At 35.9% G+C, this 18,621-nt stretch overlaps 1 protein-coding gene across 1 annotated transcript in view; it reads right to left on the reverse strand.

Moving 5' to 3' along the window:
* Nucleotides 1–18,621, reverse strand: part of PIBF1 (progesterone immunomodulatory binding factor 1) — a 102,388-nt gene that overhangs the window by 79,022 nt on the left and 4,745 nt on the right. Inside the window, exons 4-7 of the mRNA XM_088540284.1 lie at nucleotides 15,602–15,721; nucleotides 7,012–7,145; nucleotides 4,914–5,022; nucleotides 3,760–3,941 (exon numbers count right to left, since the gene is read on the reverse strand). Coding sequence (XP_088396410.1) covers nucleotides 3,760–3,941; nucleotides 4,914–5,022; nucleotides 7,012–7,145; nucleotides 15,602–15,721 — 545 coding nt within the window. The remainder of the gene's footprint in view (nucleotides 1–3,759; nucleotides 3,942–4,913; nucleotides 5,023–7,011; nucleotides 7,146–15,601; nucleotides 15,722–18,621) is intronic.

Genomic DNA, 18,621 nt, shown 5'->3' on the forward strand with positions numbered 1-18,621 from the left:
ACTGTAAACTTAAGCATGAATAAGTTAAAATTTTCATGGCATACTGCTTAGGGTTTATTTTATTAAAGTAATTTGACACTGAATCATCATGCAGCATTACACTTAATACACTTGCAAAATTCTTTGTCAGCCTGTACAGGAGCGTTCATATTAATTAAGCATTTAAAAAAAAAAAAGAAAAGAAAAAAAAGAAAAAAACAAAAGTCCTCCCTCTGCAGTGTTCGAGCTTCTCTTTTGGTAATGTTAAATTAACTTACAAAAATGCCATGCTACAAGATTTTGTTGTATGCTCTTTTCACCACACCTGGATGGGGGTTGAGGGGAACACATGATACTGAGGATGATAAGCTATAGAGATTTGTGAAATCAAAGATGATATCTGGATATCTGTATTGTCAATGTAACAAAATAATTTGCTTAAAATATCTGTTTAAGTTTTTAAAACAACAAGTATCAGAAGATTCCTGCACAAAAAAAAGTGTTACTTTTTATTAATACTGACAAAGTTTCTGACTTTGGCAGCCAACAAACCTGGAGTTACAAGGAATCCCATAAAGAGTTTCTCCCACAGAACTATTCCCCTCTTTTCCTTCCATCTCCCAACAAAGAAAAACCCACAAAGTTGTGTTGCAAATACTTAATGGCAGAGGCACGCTGAATTTTACATCCTTTAGTTGGAGTTCAAGAATAATCACATTTGGAATCAAAGATATATGCTTGAAGAGAAGTACATTCTCAAAAGTAAAGTTTTTTAGATCCCCTTGGAGTGCAGTATCCCATTTTCTATGAATACCGTAGTTACCCAGCATCTTTCATGTAACCCACAAGCCCTAAAATATCTAAGTATGTCAGATGAGTGCTATCTATTTTTTGCCCCATTTGCTTTCTATTGATATACTGAATTGCATTTGAGTTGTCAAGGTACATTTATCTCCTCTCCTTTATCCATAACAAGGTAACTTGAAAAAATCTTTGATGCAGTGAAGAAGTCAATGATCTAAATAAATAAGCAACCCACACACACAACACTGAAAAAATGTGGGGTCCCCATTAGAATTTTCTGTGCTCTTTTTTCGTTATATGGCTCACTACATAGGAAAAAAAACACCTGAATGCTGAAGTTCAGGACTTAGGGATACAATCCCTTATATACAAAAGTACTATCATTTTCTTGCTATTTAGACAGCAAAGACTTTCTTCTACCATTGCTACTTAACCAAAGAGAAATTTCTATCATTGTGGAAAATACAAGGGACCTCCTCTCTTGCTGCAAGGCTGTTATAAAATCAGGAAAGTTTACTGAGGAAGGTTAAAAGAACCTGAAAGTCTTTAACACTGACAGTGCTGTCACCAGCAGATAGTTGAACATCACACTTATCTTTATGAAGACTAACATAAATAAATGGCATAGAAAAGGGGATATTATGAATACACAGCTTGACTGCCTTTTAATGAACACCAATTGAGCTACTATAAAGCAAATGACCTTCATTTTTTTTCCTGACCAATCTTTATGATCTGTTTGAGCAGTAATTAAAGAGGTTTTTTGCCTTATCAGGTTGTGTTTTGTACTCTTTTCCAAACTTTATGACCTTCCTTCCAGGTCTATTATCCATAATGCTTTAAACTCCAAACAAGTTAAACATGATCTGAGCATCCCTTAATGCAGGTACAGATTGTAATTTAAGCACTCAAAATAAGGGAGAAATTTTCCTGTTGTTGGTCTGTGCTTCCACAAAGATTTCCAGGGATTGTAGCTATGAGCTGTTGGCTTTAATCTTGCCCCAATCTCAGCCAAATCTGTAGCTTTCTTTTTAGAGGTTAAGGAGATTAATCTCTCAGTTTCCCCAAAATTGTAACATTTTCTAGCTAGGGTAAATATGCCCCGATGTGGGCAGATCTGAGGGCATCAGAAGGTGAAGAATTCTCTGTTCCTAAAAATTTGGGCTTGTTTTTCTTCCTCACACTTCTTCATGAACTACAATGACCACAAGAGAACCAGATGTAGCGTAAGCATTAAAATGTCTCAAAATGTCCAAAGGGCAGTCATGAAAAACTTAAGGCTCAAACCGTTATCTCCTCCACGTAGCTCTAAAGAGTGTCCATTAGCTGATGGACACATTAGCTTTCTCCGACACTCCCTCTGCTGCAGTCTCTCATTTCTCCAACAAGGAGATCGAGTTCTTTAGAGCTCTGCAATAAGAAGCTTATATTGGACCTGAGAGAGGAAGACCAGGATGCCACTCAGATTTCAGAGGACAGTCAAGGAGGCCTATATCGTATCCTCAGACGAGCTAGTCGAGCTCCATTCACATCTTCCTACATTCCTCAAAGGGACAGAGCTCTTCAAAAGCCCCTCTGCATCATTAATTGGTACAGGATACAAGTTGCACAGTGGCTTTCTAGAAAAAGCAAGCTTTGACTCTCATAGCTAGATGGCAAGTACATTTTTAGAGCAAGACTGAGGTTTGAAGAATCATGTCAGTCTCAGCAATTTAAAATCAAGCATTCAGAATTTACTTAAGAAGTTCCAAATGAAGTTCCAAATAAATCTCTAGCTTGAACACTGTTCTAAGATAAATCCACACAAGGTAAATTTTAAAAAGTACAGCAGGAAAAAAAAATATTTAAAATTAAAAAGATTTCTAATACACAATATGGGACAGAGCTCCATAACTAATGACTTCAGAACTTCAGTAAAGAGTTTTTATATTTCCACTTAGATAACACTTTGTTGTTCTAATTGTATTACATAAGAGTCACATATTGTACATTTCACCTTAGTTACGCTGCAACACAAAATATGCAGATGTTGTCTCCATTTCCATCTTGCTGACTCAAAAAAAAGGCAGCAGCTGCAGTAACACTGTATATCTGTGCCCCCTGCACACTGCTGCAGAGGACATTCACACAAAGCACAGCTGCTTTTCTAGGGACACCGCTAATTAAAAAGATGGATGTATTAGCAGCATCCATACAGACAAATATTTGATGTAACTTTTGCATGTATGTCCAAATGACATCTTTGGCATGTAGGTGTCAGGAAATAACATGAACCAGATAACTTGAATAAAATAAAAATGTCTATATATGAAACACAGGAAATTCTGTTGTGTAGCACTACGTATTTAGCTAAACATGTAGCAGAACACGATATTATATTCTGCTCCATATCTTAAAGATTTGTTATGGCTAACATTAAGGAGAGCACAATTGAACTTGATATGAAAAGCCAAACAGAACTGCTTGAATAGCTGGTATGAAAGTTAAAACTGCATACCACATCCTACTTTAAGCATCTGTGAAAATTAAACATATTTTACACTCCAAAGACAGTATGGAGTATATCTTTCTAATACTCCTGTTCTAAATACAGCGCATTAAAAAAAGTACAGGACGTGCTTCATGTGCTTAATATATTTTTCCAGCTACCACAGAAAATTCACATAGACATGTAAGAATACAGCTGCCATAAACTCTCAATACAGATTTCTTCACTGCTATGGTAGTATACCAAAACTTGGAAGATTTTTTTTTTTTAAAAAAAGGCATTTTTTCTGCTATAGAAACACACATTAAAGCAACCAAATAAGCACACACACTTTCATACTCTTTTTTTTAACCTTCCTCACAAAACTTTCTTACTCTTTCTGGTTACACAGACAGGGACTAACACCCAGGAATTTTTAAATGGGATTTGTCCAAGAAACAAGGGAAATAATAATTTGTCTACTAATAGAAGTTAACACAGTATCTTACCTGGATGTAACATATTTTTCATACATCTCCTCTCTAGCTTTTTTGGCATCCTCTAGCTGAACCTGAAGCCTTTCAAGGCGATCTTCTTCATGTGCACAGCGAACACTAAGCTCCATGTTCTGGCGATTAAGATAATCTTTATCTTTTTGCAACAAGTTAAGGGACTGTTGTAAGGTTGCCAGCTATAAAAGGGGTTAAAAGAATAATCATAGAATTACAGAAAGGATGAGTTTGGAAGGGACCTCTAGAGACCATCTAGTCCAACACCCCTGTTCCAGTAGGGACACCTAGAGCACGTGGCACAGGGTGGCATCCAGGTGGGTTTGGAAGATCTCAAGAGGAGGAGACTCCACAACCTCTCTGGGCAGCCTGTTCCAGGGCTCTGTCACTCTCCCAGTAAATAAGTTTTTCCTCACATGGAGATGGAATTTCCTGTGTTTTGGCTTGTACCCATTACCCCTTGTCCTATCATGGGCCAACATTGAGAAGAGTTTATTCAACAGGAATTTTAAAACAAGCATTTAAACCATCACTCACACATTTACTTGTTCATTTTAACACTCATCTCTCATTTGAGCTAAAAAGCAACTTACACTTACAACAGCTCACGCTTACATTTATCATGCTTATAAGCAGATGAAACTATTCAAAAAAAGGCTGTAATACTATGATTTTCATGATTTCTGATAATTAATAATTGAAAAGAGGAAGGACCCCTTAATCTTCCTTAATGTCAAATTAGGAACTAGGCTCAAAACATAGTACTGAATCAGAGATGAAACATAAGGAGTCTTGGGGCCAAGTAGCCATCACACTGGGGACAAATTTCTCAGAAATAGTGGAAAGTTTAGGAGCATCAAGAGTTGTTACTGGTCGATAAAGAAATGGAAAAACTGCTCTCTGGGGTTCAGGGATGTCGTGATTGTGATAGACAAGGTGACCAAATAGAAATAAATAAATAAATTAAAAAAAAAAAAACCCACAGACAATTCAACTGGGGGAAGGGGACTGTCAGAACAGATGATTCCCTGAATCCTTTAGCCTGAATTTTTCCACAATTTTTCAGGTGATCCCCAAAAATTTTCATTAGGATAACATTCAGATAATTTAACTTTTGACCTTAGGTATTACTGAAATAAGAACTTCAAGTTTACCTCTTTTGATAAGTCACTTCTTTCTTTAGATTGTGCTTTGTGAGACAATTCCAATACTTCATATTTTCTTCTGAGTTCTGACAACTCATGTTCAAATATATCTCGTTCACTGTGGAGAGGAAAAAAATGAAAAAAAAAAAGTAATTTAGTAAGCCTTCTTTGGCTTGAACATGACATTGTCTCTTTTGTCCAGTTATTCACAGGGTAACTAGTGATAATACCTTTTTAAGTTCTCATCACTTGCAACAGCACCTTATTATATGCGAAAATTTGAAGTATCTAAGCAATAATCCTAAATTATAACATAATAATCCTAAATTCCTACCCTAAAATTATTGCATTCTCTTCTTAACATTTTTTAGTTCAGTTTTGGGCTGTATATTTCTCCTCTTCACAAAAGACCATAAATTCCTTTGCACATCCTTAGAAATCTGTCAAGCTTTAGATGCTCTCCCCAACATTTTCTTGAATCTTTTGAAGACCTTAAAAGTTGGATGAAAAACTGAAGTGATTTCATTTCCATCAGCCTAATCAAACAGAAACCAAAGGACAGTTGTTTTCAAGGGCTCCTCTCCTTTATATACAGCCTCTTAATGCCACAGGGAATTACACTATTCTTCTCATATTTAAAACATACACGACAGCTGCAAAAATTATGCTGGTGTCCTGAATAACAGTTTCCACATGCACAAGGCAGCAGCTCTGCCTGTTTCTGACCCTGTCAGAAGAGTAGAATGAATTATCCAGTAGGAGCTTACAGTCTGAAAGAAACCTAACCAGTTTTATATTTAGTGTCAAAAAATGGGATACCTTGTAGTCTACCAAAACTAGATTTTGCATAGTTTGCAAAGGATTTTAAATGTATTTTTAGTCAGAAACAAACCTGGAAGTGATTAATTCTTGCAGTGCTCCCAAATATTCCTCATATAGGCATGCCAATAGCCGCCGCCTTCTCCCCTTCATCTGTGCCTACCCTGATGAATGCAACCTACTCTCTCAAATACAGTTTTGGCACGTTTATTCATGCCTTTTTCAACTCAAGACTATTTTAACACACTCTGTTAAACACTGGAACCATTCACATGGAAAAGTCACTACAAGCCACTTCTTAGATGCAGTTACACATGGGAAGCAAACCATAGCATCCATCCATCCTATTTGCCTCAAGCTTCCAGATAGATTCAAGGTTATTTAGCACATATGGCTGTGAACAGTTATCCAAAAGACAGGCTCTCCTTTAAATGACTTAGAGGCATAGTAAAGATCAATAAATGTGCCTGATCTCATTTAATATGAACAGCTAGGGAGTTAACAAGCTGCTTTTTATTCAGAGTCCTCATTCTGAGCCATTCCTGAACAGATCTGCCAAAGCTCTGATTTCTTGAGCTTGCAAGCACATGGCAAAGACCATCTGGGAGCTGGACTGTGAAGTATGTGTGCATGAGTGTATTTATAAGAAGCCCATTTTCACTGTTTTGCAGTTGCTGTTTATGAGGCCAGCACTCAAAGTATAGGCAGAACTCTAAAACTTACATTTCAAAAATGAGGAGACTTGCTGGAAATTCTGGCAATTAAATCAAGCCACTGAAGTTAACCTAAGATTCTCTGACAAAGGTTTTTCATAACAGTCCTTTCAGTCTAATGCTTACAAAGGTAACTTGTTTAATATTAATTCCCAAGCTCCTACCCTTTTATGTCACTGTGCAGGTACGGCATAGTAGACAACAGGGCTGCTTCTTCAATGATAGCTATTAAACTAGTAAAAATAAATAAATAATAATAATGTTTGTTCCAAGATGTTTGGCATCAGTAGCTCCTGCTTAAGTTGCAACCAAACGAGTACACTCTGAAGACCCAGTAAGTACATAAATACAAGCTTTTAAGAAGATAAAAGCATGCATCAGATTTCAGTGTTGCTCATCTTATGACTGGGGTATTCCACAAAACTGAATACCAGCCTTGGATAACTGAACTGTTAAGTGGATCTAGGAAGGAAAAAGCATTTCAAAAATTATGAAATGATGCTTCAACCTCGATTGACTCAACTAGAAGCCTTTTCTGTTAAGACTTATATATACGCTGACCTAGAGACACCTACCATTTTACTTTATCATAGTTCTCTTGTCTGTAATCACCCTGCTGAATCATCCGCTTTGTATCAGCCAGTTCCAGTGTCAAACGCTGACATCGAACCTCCACGTCTGACCGAATCCTCCTCTCATCTTCATAGCTCTAGAAGTTAACACATACTTTAGAAGGACAACAGCTACGCTGATATTTAACATACCCCTCCAAAGCAGTCACAAGCCAAGTATTGTATAGCTTGCTTACACATTTAAGTAGTAATAATTTTGTTTCTCTCAATTTTTAGAAATCTAGCAGGCATTAGCTATACTAATACAAAACTTATCTTTATCTTATTCTAAATAGTTGACTAACATACCTTTTGTTTGTAATGCATTTCTCCATTAGTCTAACAGCAGTGACCTTCAAACCTACTGCTAGTCTTACCGTGTGCAAGAGTCATGCCACCTTTTCAATACTTTCAAATAAGTTCACTTGTGAGCACACTTTCCGGCACATTTAAGAGAAAGAAAAGAAAGAAAAGAAAGAAAGAAAAGAAAGAAAAGAAAGAAAAGAAAGAAAGAAAAGAAAGAAAAGAAAGAAAGAAAAGAAAGAAAAGAAAGAAAGAAAAGAAAGAAAAGAAAGAAAGAAAAGAAAGAAAAGAAAGAAAAGAAAGAAAAGAAAGAAAAGAAAGAAAAGAAAGAAAAGAAAGAAAAGAAAGAAAAGAAAGAAAAGAAAGAAAAGAAAGAAAGAAAGAAAAGAAAGAAAGAAAGAAAAGAAAGAAAAGAAAGAAAAGAAAGAAAGAAAGAAAAGAAAGAAAGAAAGAAAAGAAAGAAAAGAAAGAAAGAAAGAAAGAAAGAAAGAAAGAAAGAAAGAAAGAAAGAAAGAAAGAAAGAAAGAAAGAAAGAAAACAGCACTTATTCCCACATCTATCAGTATTAATTATTATCCATTTTCTCCTTTTCCTTCCCATGTAGCTTGTGAGACTCTAAGGAGAACAATAAGAAAAGATCAGAGCAAGAGAATGCACAAGAAGCTTTTTTTTTTTTTTTCCCTAAAACATTGGTCATTCCTTTTGAAGATAAAGTAGTAAGTTCTTATTATTGTACTCTTTTATCCTATAGGAACAGGAGACTACTGTACCTTAATATGAGATATTTACTCCACTCATCTGAGAGTGGATGTTTAACAAGTAATGGTAACTCCACCTGGTTATGTCACCCAGACAGGTTCTGCATTCACCTCTGCTGAATAGTTTTCCTCATTGCCCAAACGGACATGACTACAGAACCAGTCACTTGCAATAGATTTATTGTGCAGCAAGTAAGCAATGGTGTAGGTGCCTAATATTTCAAAATACAATTAAAGCTATAATTTATACAGATGTCTAAGTGAATCCTAAACATGACTTCTATTGTCCTGATATTTGCTCCTCTTACATTAGGGATGGAAAAACAGAATGAACACGGACCAGAAATCACAGACCTCACAAATACATAAATCGGCGGAAGATCTTCTCAAAAAAGCACCACAATGCTTTTAAGACATGACAGGGAATCTCAGTCAAATACAAATCATGTTGTAACTACTCCACTGACAAACAGAAAATCAGATTTCAGAAGTACAAAAGCAATAAAATCTTTATAAAACACACAAAGTGTTCTTGAGGAGTCTGGATGGCAAAGCTGTAAGAATATTTAATCTAAATAAATGGTTTCCATTCAACCAAATTCACTGGTACATAGCTTATTTGTATTGGTTTATCCTAATTAACGATGTACATTAAACAAGTTAAGACTACAGAAAACTGTTTCTCCTTATCATACCCGAAAGTCATTAATAACCCTGCACTTTTAAAGATGACATTGCCTCATCGGTAAAGCTTTTGTCAGATGTTTTAAGATGTTAGAATTTAAAACATGTAATACAAAGGTGCAAGAATCCACATAGCCTGTTAGGTAGTAAAAGCACAATTCATTTTTCAGTAAGGTATGTTGGTAAGGATACTTAAATAAAGCACAAGTTCCCATACAATTCCTCTGTGACATCCCATGCCATTCTGCTACAAACACTGCTGACATTCTGTTAATCCCCTATTAGAATGGGCATTTCCTTTGCAGAAAGACTGAATTATTGAAGTTCTTACAATAATTCTCACAGAAGCACCCAGAAGACAGCTACTTAAACCATAAAATGGAAACTGATGAAGGATGGACGTGTCTCCAAGCAGGCCTCTGGACAAATCTGACAAAAAGAGTTTAAGGGGCCAGTTATCAGAACATTTAAACATCTACAAGATTTGTCTTTTCTAGCAGTTGAGACTTGAAATAAAATTTAAATTATATCCAATAAATCAGTTATGAATTTCCTGTAATGATATGATAATACCACAGGATAGGGAGGGAGTTAAATTCTACTTTTAAAAAGCAATACAAAGACATTTCAAGTATCAAGTTGTTGAGTATCTAATTAAACAAAATACATTTAGATTCAGTATACTTCCTGAATACTAAGTACGCCTCATAGATCACCAGTTTCCAATTGCCTTATCTTTTTTAGATAGAGACATTTTTATCACAGGACAAATGTAACAGTGCCTCTGAATAAATATTCAGTCTATAGGCCAACAAAAGAAACCATGAGATGCGTATTTCCAGTTAGCATATATGGCTATAGAAATATAGAATTCTGTGCAAGTCTTTAGTATACACAATCAAGCTGTCTGTAGGAAGAGTAAGTGTTATTTAGATAGGGACGAAGTTAATTTAGCTTATAACAGTCACATACTCTTAACTGATTTTAATATCTCTGTCCTGGAACAGTTTTACCTCAATTTATCTTCAAGAGAGCTTGAAATTTTGATGAATTGCTTTGTCCTACTGAAACAGTATGGGAATTTTAAGAAGGATCAAAATACATAGTGTATTCAAGGACATGAATGAGGTCTTGGAAAATATAACAATACATAAAAATAACCAACTTAATAAGTCCACAAATCTTAAAAAAAATAAAATAAAAGGACATAGAGTACTCATTCATAAGGAACATGATTCATGATAGCCTTGCCAGCAATGCTTGGATTTTCTTCAGTTTCTTACTAACTTGTACTGCTAGAGTGTCAACTCAGACAGATGAGAGACTGTCAGAGCAAATGAATCTGTCCTTTAAGAAGGGTAGACAAATGTTGGTTAAGTAAATTGTTAACCGAGCTGTCCAAGACACCCAACAGCACCCAGTAAAACAGGTTTCTGTAGGTCCCTTCCAAGAAGGGCTTCCATTTGATTTTCCAGTATTGCTGCTAAGTGCATGTTTCAAGTGAGGACATTCTGAGTTTGCCGGTTCGGCACCATTTAAATTCCAAACTGAGTACAGAAACTATTCCAATTTCAGACCTCATTTTTTTTTGTATGAGGCTTCACTTTTATCCTTCATCTTGCATAGTAGCTTCTGGCAGTCACTGAAAGAAACACACATGTAAATTCTGCATACAAAATATCTGACAGGGATTAGCCGATCTTGCAAAAAAATTCTTATGGGTAAGATAAACAACATAAATTAATAGATTTGGCATCCAATGAAATGGAAGTAGCACGACTTCTTTACATCATCTACAAATAGCCGATAGTTCTCCAATAGAGAGCAGCAGAAGATTCCTAAGTTTCCGTGACTCTTGAAGATATCAGACTGCTGCCCAGAGTTAACTGTTGCTGGTAGCCTACTGTTCAGAAAAAGCTGCAAAGATAAATGACAGCAAAGGAAAGCAGGCACATATCTCACTTAAGCCTGAGGCCTCAGCTGTACCTTCCAGAGAGATTCAAAGGCAAAGTAATTAAAATATTGCTTGAAATGATTTTGGAGGCTTTTGGACACTGGGAAGAGGTTCTGGTACAGGGTTAGGTTGCAGACATGCTACCTTCTAAAGAAATCCTAAGGAGGGTTGTGTTTCTACAGTGGCAATAGTCGTTTCACTTTTGCAACAGTTGGATGCATCTAGTGCCCACAGGCTCTTCAGACAAAGAGCTTTCCTTGAAAACTATGTGTTTTTCCTTCAGATGGGAATCTTTATCTCAGAAAAGAGATTTAGCTCGCAAGACCTAGCAGTTTGTAATCCTAATTCAGAGGCTAGGCCTTAGAAGACATCTTTGTCCTACATAATGTCTATCTTTAAATTCACCATAGCCTCAAGGTAACTGTCAAACTACAGATTAGATTGGAAGTCCTGATGGCAACCATACGGAACACTTTGTAACTAAAGAAGCTCTAAAAAATAATAATAAAAAAAAGACAAACTTCATCAAAACTGAATTCTGGAAAAAAATATTGGCAAGCAACCCACAGACAGAATAAGGTAGTACTTCATCTTGAACCATGCCTCCTATGCAGGAATGCAGAGCGGCCTCCTTAGACTCTCAATCTTGACAGAGAGGGACAAAAAATACTAAGTTGTATCTCACTGAGGGAAAGTCTAACTACTTTTGAACAAAGTAACTCTGAAAATAGTATGCAGATGTTCTGTAAGGCATCTCTAAAGAAAAAGAGTGGTGCTAATGTTATTTGTACTTGAAGGACTGAGAGCTGTAAAGAGAGGACTGGAACAAGTCTGCACTATACGTCTGGTTACAGATCAGCCAACACTGAAATACAGAACATGACTTTCACCAGTGTTCTCATCCCCACCCCCTCTCAGTCTGCTGTTAATATAATTAGGATCAGAGGAACTGATCACCGTTCATCACAGGGTGCTCTGAAGATGGTGGCAAGGAAGGAGGGCAGCCTCCACACTCTGTTCTTTGCTACTAGTTGTCAGAAGCAGCTCCTCATGGGTCTGTGTTTCAGATCCAGCAGGCTTTGATTAAGTGTTAACTCAGCAGCAGCAGAGAATCAACAGGAGATATCTGCTGCAAAGTTTGAGAGACCTCACCATATGACAAATTAAATGATTGCTAACCAATATTTTTATATAATACATATATATATAACAGATATTTTTACAGAGGGCACAAATGCACATGACAAGACATTTGAAAGATGTCTTTTACATGCTGAAGCCAGAAATAAAAAGATTTTTACATAAATGAATTAATGAATTGCCTAAAGAATAGGAGGATTTTATCAAAACTAATAAAGACGGTTCTTACACGGGGCTACAGTGTCACCTCAGTCTTCACAAACCTAAGCTTCCTAGCTGGAGCAGCAGGATGCTGCCTGAGCAGCTGCTATATAAACATCGCTCTCCCCAGAACTCATCTTTCCAGGGACAGTGCCGACGAGCTCTTTCTCTGAAGAAAACAAATTGGCAGCAGGTAGCAAAAGATTCAGTAGGTTTGCAGAGGTGATTTTATGTAACTGATACTTAGCCATAGCAGGTCACCATAATACTTTCCAAAGAACAGAACTGGGTTGCGTTGTTTTCCCACATGCATATACAGGATCACAAGAAATTCATGGCTTCAAGCAACAATAAACTACGACAGAATTAAAATGAGTGTCTTGGATTCACACTCCAATACCAAAGGTTGCAAGAACAGTAAAATTAGACCTCATTTTCTCTAACCAAAGTAAAGAACTGCAGCCAATCTGTCACAAAATAACACAACTAATGGTAGTCCATGGTTATCCTACTTAGTACATTCATTCTACTTCTATTTTTTCCCTAAAGTTGGCTTAACATATTAGAGAACTCGAGATTTTGCTTTAGATATTCTCAGCTCTTTGCTTGACAGACAGTAAGGCCTTCCTTAGACCTATGGATAATTCTCATATTTTTCATGCCTTTATTTCTAGGGGGGGAAATCTACATGTATAAATCTTATCCAAACCCAGTCTGCTAGAAAAGCCAGAAAACCTGGAAAGCCATCAAGCTCCTCTCCTCCCAGACATAAGTAGTTAATAGAAGGATTTAAAACACGCATGCATTTTAATTCTATTTCATGTTCCTATAAAGAGGGAAAAAGGTTGAAAATAATTAGAAGAATAAATCATTTGCAATATTTAAAAAAGCCTTAAAACTAGAGTAAATTTTATTGATAAGTTATATTGTGAACAGAAATACTATTAGAGAAAACATAAATTTTATGAAATATTGGATGGGGAACTCATGGAAGGATTCGAAGATCATGGTATTTAGTTAATTACAGGCAAGTAAGAGACATCAGCAACCACGTTCTGTAGAGACAGAAGTAAAGAATGTTTAAAATGTCACAAAACCAATAGAAGGATAGCAGAGCTCCAATAAGACTATGAACGAAATTGAGTTTTACTTCACACTGATTATCTTCCTCACAGGAAAGTCTGAGCTTACCAAAGCAGCTCAAATTAATTAATTTCTCCAAGAGTACAATCGAAATCATGTCCCCTTTAACTGCAAGATATGCTTGTTTATAACAGCTTTAGCATGTTAAAGATGCTAAAGAACTCATTGATGATGCTCCTTTTACTTTATTATCAGAAACAATCTGTGGTACCTTGCAACACTAAACTCATTAAGACATTAGGTCAAATGTAAAATTGCTAGAAGAAAAACACAGATGCAAAAGTCTGCCCATACACAAAAGAGGGCATATCGAGTCACATCATATTCAACACGCAAAACATGACCTCTCCACACAAAAACACGAGAAGATTTTGTTGGGTTTTACTAGAAAAGTGCACATGAACAAGTCATACATACATATTATCTAAAAATTGAGAATTCTAAAGATACATCTCATTACTAACTCTAAGTCCCTTGTGACATTTATGCTTGTGACATTTCGACATCTGTTTTTTTTTTTTTTTTTTTTTTTTTAAAGAGTGTGATATTCATTCTCACTAATCCCTCAATTTAAGTGAACTATTTAAATGGAATAACAAACACGACCACAACAGTTCAGGACGGGCAAAGTTCTGCTGTTTTGTCATTATCAATTTCAACAGCAAAGTTTGAAATCCCTAGGGATTTTAAGAATAATTCAGTTGGAAAGGTGAATACTGCCACCATGTGTTAAGAAGGAACAGCACTACTGAAATTCAAATAGGAAAGGAACATCAAGGTACAAAAAAATAGTTAATCCTGTGATGGAATCTGTTACCTCCTCTCCAGCTAAAATGCTGCAGCAAAAATTAACACTGATGTCACCTCAATCTTAAAATTCTATAGGATGATTTGTAGACTTTTAAGTCAGAGCACCGGTATGTAGAGATACAATGAAGGAAAATACTTAGATAAATCAAATTTAGCATCAGTAAGTTAAGCTTAATTATGATCAAAGAGGAAAACAGAGAATACTGAAGAATATAAAGGTATGTTATTTTATTTACAACTATTACTTGCTGAATTTAATAAGAAATGCAAATACTAAGAATTTCACAAGATAACTTGGTAGAAATGAATCACCTTTTACAGCTCATTATTCCATAAATAAATTTTAAGGGGAAAAAAAAGAGATGTAGCAACTGAATAATAATTACAGAAATAGCAAAATGACAGAGGTTTCTAGGCCTTTGTCAACTATTTTTTTTTTTATGTAAGGGTTTCAACTATTCACAATGAATCACAGAGTGAATCATACAGTAAATAAGGTTGGAAGGGACCTCTGGAGATCATCTAGTCCAACCTCCCTGCACAAACAAGGTCACATACGGCACATTGCACAGGATCACGTGCAGGCAAGTTTTTAAGATCTCCAGAGAAAGAGACTCCACAACCTCTTTAGACAGCTCGTTCCAGGGCTCTGTCACCCTCACAGTAAAGAAGTTTTTCCTCAATTTCAGATGGAACTTCCTGGGCTCCAGTTTGTAGCTACTGCCTCTTGTCATATTGCTGGCCACCACTGAAGAGCCTGGCCCCATTCTCTTGGGTCTCCATTAAGGTATTTATACACATTGATAAGATCCTCCCTCAGCCTTCTTTTCTTTAGGCTAAACAAGCCTTGCTCTCTCAGCCTCTTCTCGTAAGACAGATGCTCAAGTCTGCTTATCATCTTTGTAGCTCCACATCGGACTCTCTCCAGAGCTTCCATGTTCCTCTTGCACTGGAGGGTCCAGATGTATTTATTCCAATTCTAGATTTAGGTAGAACTGATCTAAATAGCTAATCAACATCCTAGCTGTATTTTGTATGAGTTAGAGTAGAATAAATATTGGTAAAGATAAATAAAATTCCCAGTATAGCATCTCTTTCAATTTCCTTACTCTTTGAAAAACATATATATATTTAGATAAAATCCCTAAAAGAAAAAGAAAATTAAAAAAGAATTCAAAAAAAGCATTTATGTATTGTTAAAACAAAAGGTATCAACAATACCAAATTACCACCAACACACCAGTCATTGTGTCTTCAACTATTCATATAGATCTCCTGCTTCATCTTCTCTGCCCTGAAGTTTGCTCCCAAAAAGCAAGATATGGCTGGAACGAGTCTACCTTAAAACAGCAGAAATGCCATGAGCAAGTCATGCTAGGTAGCACATATTGTATATCGGACTGCCCCATAGCCCAAAAGAACTTCTAGTTTCTCTTTTCAAAATGAATAAATAAATAAATAAAAACACTCCACCTTATATGTATCCAGTAATGATCTGGACTATATATTTCTGTGAAGAAATGTTTATTTATTTTAGTTGAGAGAAATAAAGCACACAAACCTCTGTCAGACACTTAAGCTGGGACTTGTATCCATTTAGTTCTTCTGTTAGGCTTTCCTTTTTCACCTGTAGATCATGTAGTTCTTTTCTTAGTGAATGCACTACTTCGTAGAATCGAATCTAAAAGAACAAAATACAAAGTTAAGACTAAAAAAGTTGCACTACTACAATGCCCAGCAAGTCAAGTGTATTTTATTGCAATAATCTACAACCTTCAGTTCGTAATTCAGCATATTACTAACCTTTTTTGGATTGTTTAAAGCAAAAACAGTAGCTTTCTTCAGCCTTTGACAAAGTAGCTAAGAAATACTAATCTGTGCTTAACAACTAATGAAAATGAGAAATAAAGGGTAAAGATGCACATATCTAACTACAGCAGCTTCCAGGTAGATTGCCTGAATAATAAAAATAATACTGGCATAATCATCTATATTGTCCCTTCCTCTTCCTTGCTTTAACTCTCGAGCCTATTTGAAACAACTTGCTAACCCACCTACAACCAAAAGGCATTTTAGTGGTATGAGCAATAGTGAGAGATTAGTTTTCTTTTTGTCAGTTGCTCCTAATAACTGCTCCCTTTTCATCCAGAGAAATGTCAAAGTAAACAAAGGAAACAGATAACTACAGGCAGGAGGAAGTGAAACACCGTAACTTCCCCCCATCCTTCAAATCCAACAGGTTGTTAAAAGGGCTCAGTTGCATCACATAACTAAGCTGACAATATTTGGTTGCTGTGAACCGCACTCCAAGGCGCCCAATTTGAGACCTTTGATCTCACTTTTCTGGGACCGCAGCAGGATAGATGGGAACACCCTACCAGTACCTACGTGGGAATACCCTACCTAAACCTCGCCCAACAGGCCCTCAAAAGAGCCTGTTTTAAGGCCAACCAGGTATCTAAACCAGCTCACTGAAACATCAAGCTAGCTGCAATGCCAAGAGGTGAATCCCCCCAGCTGAAAGGCTGGCTGCAACCTAAACTCAAGCAACTTATGATGCATCTAAAACTAGCGCTTGGGACTGTGGATTTGATCCCATTCCAGAACCTGACCCCTACATTTCCATTACCTTTGGAGGCCTCTTCCATAACACATTTTGTAAGCAAAAATCCTCCCAACTATACAGATATAGCTATAAATACTAATACTAAAATCACTCTTTTCTGCCTTCCCCTCCACCAAAATCATAGGTATAGTCCAAACATCATACATGAAACTTTTCCAGAACATTTCTACTAAGCAAGAGTAAATATTAGGAAATGCGGCAGTAAAAAGTTAGCAGTAAAAGACAAAAAGGAAAGAAAAAGAAAAGAAAGAAAGAAGAATTGAGAACTCTTCCAATGTCTACACTCTTCCAGATTACTACTCCCTATTAGTTTGGTAGCTTTGTTTATTTTGAAGAGAAGAAAAGCTGGCAATTGGGCATTTAAAATAGAATATCCTTTTACTTTTATAAACTAGCTTGCAAAGAAAAAAAAATGTCAGCTTTACCAAAAAAAGAATAACTTGTAGATAAGTTAGATAACTAAACTTCATTAAAAGATAAAATTATCTAACCTAAAATTAGATAACTAAAGATAGCTATAAGACAGAAACAAGAGATACTCCATACATTAAGTTCATACATATAGTGAACAAAAGGACATAAGTGACAGGTTTTTGAAACTAGAATACAGAAGGACCAAGAAAAGAGCAAATAATTTTTTGCTCCTGTTCTGAAAATAACAAATTAAAAACTCCACTCAGATACTATTGTTTAATGATAGTATAATGGGTATTTTTTTGAGAAGTGAACTGTATATTACCTATATTACTAAAATGTTATTTTTAATAATGCCTTTTTTTTTTTTGTGAGCCACACATAGCTTTACCCTACAGTTTTTGTATTTTTAATCCTATTCTAAGGACACCTGACTTGTACCACAGGCCCCCAAAGCTTAACTAGATAACAGAGAGGATCCAGGCATGAAGAATAAACATACATGTAGCATTGACAGGGAAAACCTCAATCCATGGCAAGAAAAAAATGTAAACTAATGTGAAACTGAGGGGGAGGCTGTAGCATAGGTTCAAGTCTCAACAGTTATTTGACATGTACAGCTCAGTAGATTAAGCATATGTTGCCACTCGCCAAGTCAATAAAGAAAAAAGAGATATTTAGGTGGTGTTTAAAGGACGATCACGCATTCTAAAAAAAAAAAATCTTAGCATGTACCCACCATATTTTGATGAAAATTAGAGCGAAGCAGGAAGAGTGGGAGCAAAGAAACATTTTTTTTTAAAAAATCTAAATATTTAAAACATTTTTAGAGAAAAATATTTAAAAGATCATTTTTCTTTCATCATTATCATCCACATAAATGTTACTTGGTCTCTGCTCTACCATGTCACCATAGCACCCCTTTGTGGAAGAAAAGCCGAAAAACATCCCACATTTGTTTTAATTTTAAACTTTCAATATTCACAAAAATACACAAATATATAAAATATATATTAAAATACTCCCTGCACTTAGTCTGGTATGCTGGCTCTCAAAATGTAAAATGTGTACACTTCTATATTGAAGGATAAAAGGCAGCATTTTAACACTGATAAATTGAAGGCGAGGAAAGAGTTTTCATGTTCAAGTCTGGAAGTTTCTTGCTCAAATATTCCCTAAACAGAACTCTTATTTGTTGAAGAGAACTTTATTCCAGTATTAGCAGTGCCTGAAAAATGCAAATTTCCTCCTTAGGAAAGCAAAGCTGAAAACAGCATTAGGAAAAAACAAAACAAAAAAATCCCACAGTTTTTTCCTAAGAATTCTTTGCCTGCTATTCAAAAGCCACGTGGATGCATAGATAGGATAGGCAGAACAGCTTTATAGCTTCCTAGGGTCCATATTCATACCAATCCTGTTGCCAGAAGAAGCTGAGGGAAGAGAGTCCACCCCTAGCTTTTCTTCTCCTGGAGAAGAAAAAAAAAAAAAAAAAAAAAAAAAAAAAAAAGAATTGCCAGAAAGGGGTTTCTTCAAAGGAATAA

Source organism: Tinamus guttatus, unplaced genomic scaffold, assembly GCF_059628265.1.
Source record: "Tinamus guttatus ecotype Peru unplaced genomic scaffold, ASM5962826v1 Tinamus_guttatus_pri_ptg000058l, whole genome shotgun sequence".
In the NCBI taxonomy this organism is placed as follows: Eukaryota; Metazoa; Chordata; class Aves; order Tinamiformes; family Tinamidae; genus Tinamus; species Tinamus guttatus.